Source organism: Musca domestica, unplaced genomic scaffold (genome assembly GCF_030504385.1).
Source record: "Musca domestica strain aabys unplaced genomic scaffold, Musca_domestica.polishedcontigs.V.1.1 56, whole genome shotgun sequence".
Classification (NCBI taxonomy): Eukaryota; Metazoa; Arthropoda; class Insecta; order Diptera; family Muscidae; genus Musca; species Musca domestica.
In genome coordinates, this window is record NW_026712356.1 from 5,237,074 (window position 1) to 5,243,555 (window position 6,482).

A 6,482-nucleotide genomic window follows, 5' to 3' on the forward strand; every position below is an offset into this window, starting at 1 on the left:
TCTGACCGATGTAGGTCGGAACTCTGACCAATTTGTCTGAAGTTTTTTTCTTGTTGTAGAATTGGAATGCGTTTCTCTCTCTCGCTTTTAGGGAGTTTTTTTTTGACTGTGTCAAAAATATTATTTTTTTCAGAAATGAATGTTTACATTTTATTGATACTAGATTTTAATATAATTTTCTGAATTATTGGATTTAAATATAAGAATTTGGTCCTACTTCGTTTCGAAAGTTGCCTAAAACTTCAGACTTTTATTCTCAATATCAACGGTATAATAATTCGAAGTGTAAGTGTAAGTGCAAAAAAAAAAATGGGAACCATGTGTAATATGTCAGAGTTCTAAATTCATATATTCACCCAATTTCCGTGGCACAATGTTAAGTATGTGCCCAAAGCGACCCTCTTGCAAAATTTCACAATTATAGTGATTTTTTTATTTTTAATATAATGTAATAAAAATTCGTCGTTTTAATGTCCCAATACATCCGCATACAATCCATTAGTAGGACATGCGTGTAGGCCTTGTGTGTATGTTTAATGCTCACAAGAAATATATAATAATTAAGTTAAAAGCGTCTCATTGTTGTAAACACAAAAGATAATTTGTTTTATTTGATTAAAAGCTAATTAACAGTAATGCTTACATAAAGAAATTCGGAAGTGAATATCTCATGTAACAGGAATATTTTTTCTTCAAAAAAGTAAATTGTTTTTTTTTTTTTTTTTAATCAATGGGTTTTAATATTTTTTTAATATCGACACACCAAATCTGACGTACAAAACTTGGTATTAAATGTCGAAAATAATCAATAATTTTGACTAAAACAATAAAACGAAGCTTATATCCAAGCGGGACCGACTATATGGTATCTTACACCCATACCAAATTTCGTGAAAATGAAAAAACAAATCTTTTAAACGGCCGTATATATTTCTCTCTCGTATCTGACAATATATAAATATAATAATATATAATAAATAAATATATATGAATGAAATTATGGAAATAATTTCTAATCCAACCGAAATCCCTTTTTATTAGCATTAAAAGTCGATTGTACCTTTATTTTTGGCTCGCAGTGAGTTTCTTTTTAATATACATATATAGGGTAAGTGCGCCTAAGTTCGGCATGTCCCAGTAGTCGGCAGTTTTGAAATATAAACTTAAATAACTAAGAATAGAAGTGACCAAATAATGAAATAATTGCAAAAAACATCAACACTGATCTCTGCTCTCTTTCTGTAAAAAAAAAACAATGAGCATCGATCATTTATTACGAGAGAATAACGGTTTTTGTCAGTGAGTGTCTTCCAACACGTGCGATAGTGCTGTTTGTAAAGAAAAATTAGTGGTGGCGTCAACTTAATAATCTATGTAAGTATATTAAAATTAATACTTTTGAAATCAGAAATATTTTATAATAGTAAATAACAGTCTAAAGATCATTTTATAACTTTAAAAAATACAAATTAATCATTTTTCTGTTATATTTTTTAATGCCGACATTAGGGACAGGAAAAAAAGAGATTTGCCAATAGTCGGCAGGGGTTGCCAATTACTAGAAAAATATCATTTTTGACAAATTTCACCAAAATTTGAGAGAAGTATTAAAAAATAATCCAAAAACTACTCAAATAAAAAAAATATTTTTGAGTGGATTTACACAGTATTCGACATAACTATGGTCCTTAAGTCGGCAGTCGCTTTTATTTGTGTTTTTTGACCAACTTTTCTAAGTTAAGTAGGTTTTTTAAAGAAGCTATTTGACGTTTCAGATAGCCAACATTTTTTTTCAAAGATGCCTCCAAAAGGAAAAAGATCATTTCACAAATATACGGAAAACGCCCTGAACGACGCACTAAATGCCATAAGAAGAGGCGATATATCAATTTTGGGTGCCAGTAAAAAGTATGGTGTTCCCAGGGCAACTTTGCAGGACAAACTGTCTGGTAGAGCTCCTGAAGGCCCAAGAAAGATGGGACCTCCTACAATATTAACAACTGCCGAAGAAGAGCATTTAAAAAAGTGGTGTCTAGATTTGGCCAAATGTGGATTTCCGATAAAAATTGACGAATTGTTAAACACCGTACAAAAAATTTTAAATGAGGATAAAAGAGTTACTCCTTTTAAAGACAGTCGACCTGGCAGAAAATGGTTTAACGCATTTTTAAGACGACATCCTGATTTAAGCATTCGGGAGTCCGAGGGAATTACAAAGGGGAGAGCCATAGTAACGGAGGAGACTATAAGAAAATGGTTTTCCGATTTAAAAACGTTTTTAGAAGAGCAGAATGCTACAGATATCTTGGAGGATCCATCCAGGATTTTAATGGGGATGAAACCAGTTTTTCTATGTGCCCGAAAACTGGAAAAGTTTTAGCGCCAAAGGGTTACAGAAATGTGTATTCAATACAAAAAGGAAACGAAAAAGAAACAGTGACAGTACTATTAGTCTTTTCCGCTAATGGTAAAACTGTTAATCCAATGGTTGTTTTTCCATTTAAAAGAGTTCCCAAGGATGTAGTGAACAGTCTCCCGGAGACCTGGTTCCTCGGAAAATCGGAAACCGGATGGATGATCAGTGACGTGTTCTTTGAATACATTGCTAATTGTGTCCATAAATGGTTAGAAGAAAATCAAGTCCCTAGGCCAGTTTTGCTATTTGTCGACGGTCATAAGTCTCACATGACTATGGAACTTAGTGAATTCTGTGAGAATAATAAAATTATATTGTACGCACTTCCTCCCAATACAACACATATAATGCAACCAGCGGACGTCAGTGTTTTTAAGCCGTTGAAATCTGAGTGGAAAAATACATTGAGGGAATGGCAAAATAAAACGGAAAATATTAACAAAGTCCTTTCAAAATGCACTTTTTGTCCTCTGTTGCATTCCGTGCTGTCAGCAATAGATTTGGAAGACACCATTAAGAATGGGTTCCGGAAATGTGGACTTTATCCGTTTAACCCTGAGAACGTCGATTATACAAAGTGTGTAAGAAACAATTTGGAAAGAATGACAAATAGGAGCGATGCAAATAATGGTTTACATTTAATGGACTTCGACAAAGCAATTCAAGTAATAAACCTAATAAGTTCAAGGCTTAATTCTCGGGGAATTGACGCTAACATAGTTGTTGAAGAGATTGAGTCTCTGAAAAACTCTGAAGGCGAACAAGATATTGAATTATTAGCCAACGTAACCGTGCAGCCCAGTTCATGTATAGTCAATAAAGACTGGATTTTGGAAAAAGAAACCCGGCTACGCTCTTCATCTCCATTAAATGAAAATAATGCACCGATATTGACTTTTTGTTCGTCTCCCACTACATCCAGAAATGTAGAATTGTCGTTAAAACCAACGAAAGATTCACCTAAATCATCAGTAACTAGCGCACTTATTAGAAATGTTTTAAGTCCCGTTAACTTATCCAAACCAGGTAATCTATACAAACGTGCATATATTCTGTAGTGCCCAGGTATAATGCCAGTATACACTTTTTCTTTTTCTAACTAGGTTCTTCCAAGTTTTTACAAAACGAAGAAGGGTCTGTGTCAAAATCGTTTAAAAGCCATATTCAATTCCCTAGATTGACATCAGCAGTAAAACCCAACTCGAGAATCAAGCCTCCAAGTGCAATTTCTGCACTTGCATGGAGGGAGCATATTCAAGCAGTAGAAAATGAAAAAATTGCCAAGGCAAACGCAGTACAAGAGCGAAAACTGGAACGCCAGAAACGAAAATTGGAGAAATTAGAAAAAATAAGAAAAAATAAAAGAGGAAAGAAAAGGGAAAAGCGTAGTTCTTTCAACGAAGAACTTGACAGTGATGTGGAAGACTGATACCAATGCACCTGTGAATTAACTTATTTTATTCCTAATGTTTAAGTTTAAGTTAAACCAAAATGAATTAAAAACAGTAACTAGGTTAAAAGACAAAATAAACTCCAAATATTAAATTTATTCTTTTTTTCTTTTATCTCATTTTTATTTTAATTAAAAATCCATTTACTAAAGGTAACCATACTATTTCAAATTCTAGATTAAACTGTGAATTAGTAATATATAATTGTTTTGTACTATTTGAAATAAAAAATAATATAAAAAATAATATTTTCTTTATTGAAATACAATATGCCGACTACTGGCAAATAGACATGCCGAGCATTGGAAAATGGTGCCGACTACTGGCAAAAAACCACTGTTTTAGTAAAATTGCAAATTTTACCAATTTACTAAAAACAAATTAAATTTTTGTTTATTATTTCCAAAACTAAACAAAATTTGGAATCCAAACAACTTTAGTTTTCTGCAATTGAAAGATTTTACTCAGAATATTGAAAGATTGAAAAAGCGAAAATTCTAAAAGTGCCGACTACTGGTACATTTACCCTACCATTATCAATTTGCACGGTCTTATTTATAAATATTTTTTTTGACAATAATCATATATAATAAACAAAACTATCAACACCAGTTCTAAACAGTATGTGATAAACATAACATAAAGCATGCACGGTCACCACATCAACACACGTCCAGATTCTGTCATAATAGAAGGGATATTCCAATATTCCGTATGCCGCAATGCGGTTTACTGGGTTTTTTTTATTTTGCAAAACCATTCGTCACGTAAAATCCATTGAAAGACATCGGCTATGAATTGCATGATGTAGAAAAAACGCAACAATATTGCAGCAAATTGAAACCTTTACGAATTTTAAATTTGTTATGTAACATCGCCCATGTAAAGATGATGTATTGTTACAAATATTGAATATTTAAGAATATTATAAATATGTGTATAAACAATTATCCGATTTTTATTAAAATGCTGTTCGTTTGCCCACAGGATTAATACTTGGGGACCACGAGAATCAATATTCTGCCAGTCCAAAACAGTCTATGAGTAAAACTATACTCAACTTGGAACTTGGAAAAATATTCCTAATAGGAACCACGATTAAAATTTTAAAAATATTAGAAAAAGTAAGTAAAAAAAAAAATAATTTTAAAATCCACTATCAAAATAAACGGTTACAGCTTTAGACTATCAAATTATCTTATGCATTTTTTTAGTTCTTAACATTAGTTCTTAACTAAGAAAATATTTTTTTTTTTTTGTTTTCATGCAATTCCCCTATCTTCAAAAATCCCAAATTCTAAAATATATATTTTTTTAAGATCTGCAGTCCAAAGAATATTTTTGAAAAAAATCCACAATACAGAATCTTTGATTATATATTAAACATCCACGATTATATATTATATTTTTTAAAAATGTACGATTTTATATTTAATAAGTAAAAAAACATTAAGTTCGGTCAGGCCGAACTTATAATACCCTCCACCTTAGGGTAAAAGAAACATTTTATATAATTGTGTCTGCATTCTAGCGTGTTTCACTCTAAACTTCATATACCACTAAGACCGTTTGGATAATGCAGTTAAACTTATCAAAAACCCATAAAAAGAATGAGGCCGTTATATGGGGCCATTCCAAAACGGGAACCTCTATAGACAATTCTATACTTCATCTATCAAGTCTCCTAAAATACCAAATATTAAACAATTTCGTAGGTAAACAGGACTAGGATTATCAAAATACCGAATATCGGTATTGTTATATGTGCGCTATAGGAAAACGTGGAACTTAATATTCAATGTTCTGCCAGCGGGCTAGAACCCACTATGAACTATAAATACCAATTTTTATAAAAATATCGAACATCGGCAAGTACCGTTATGTGGGGGCTATATCACAACGTGGACCTATACATATAATGTGCAGGAACCCATTATGACCCACAAATGCCAATTTTTAGACAAATTCGTGGGAAAATGTGGCAGAAATCATCAAAATACCGAATATCGGGAGTTACCGTTATATGGGGCTATACAGAAACGTGGACCTATACATACAATGTTTCGCGACCGGAACTAGAACCCATTGCGACCCACAAATACCAATTTTTAGACAAATCCGTGAAACAATGTGACAAAAACATAAAAATAACGAATATCGGGAGGTATCATTATATGGGGGTATGCCAAAACGTGGACCCATACATACAATGTTTTACCACACGAGCATGAACCAATTATGACCTAAAAACACCAATATTTTGGCAAATCCGTGGGAAAATGTGGCAAAAATCATGAAAATACCGAATATCGGGAGTTACCGTTATATGGGGCTATACAGAAACGTGGACTTATACATACAATGTTTCGCGACCGGAACTAGAACCCATTATACCCTAAAAATACCAATTTTTAGACAAATCTGTAAACAAATGTGGCAAAAATCATCAAAATACGGAATATCGGGAGGTACCGTAATATGGGGACTACACCAAAACGTGGACCCATACATACAATGTTTCGCCACACGAGCATGAACCCATTATGACCTAAAAATACCAATATTTTGACAAATCCGTAGAAAAAATGTGGTAAAAATCATGAAAATACCGAATA

General features: G+C 32.5%; 1 protein-coding gene across 1 annotated transcript; it reads left to right on the top strand.

The window, feature by feature from the left end:
* Positions 1-2,360: 2,360 nt before the first annotated feature.
* On the top strand, positions 2,361-4,351 carry LOC131805461 (uncharacterized). The gene is made up of 2 exons (XM_059128639.1): positions 2,361-3,442; positions 3,520-4,351. The coding sequence occupies exons 1-2, from the start codon at positions 2,485-2,487 to the stop codon at positions 3,843-3,845; spliced, it is 1,284 nt and encodes a 427-aa protein (XP_058984622.1). The 5' UTR covers positions 2,361-2,484; the 3' UTR covers positions 3,846-4,351.
* Positions 4,352-6,482: the final 2,131 nt, after the last annotated feature.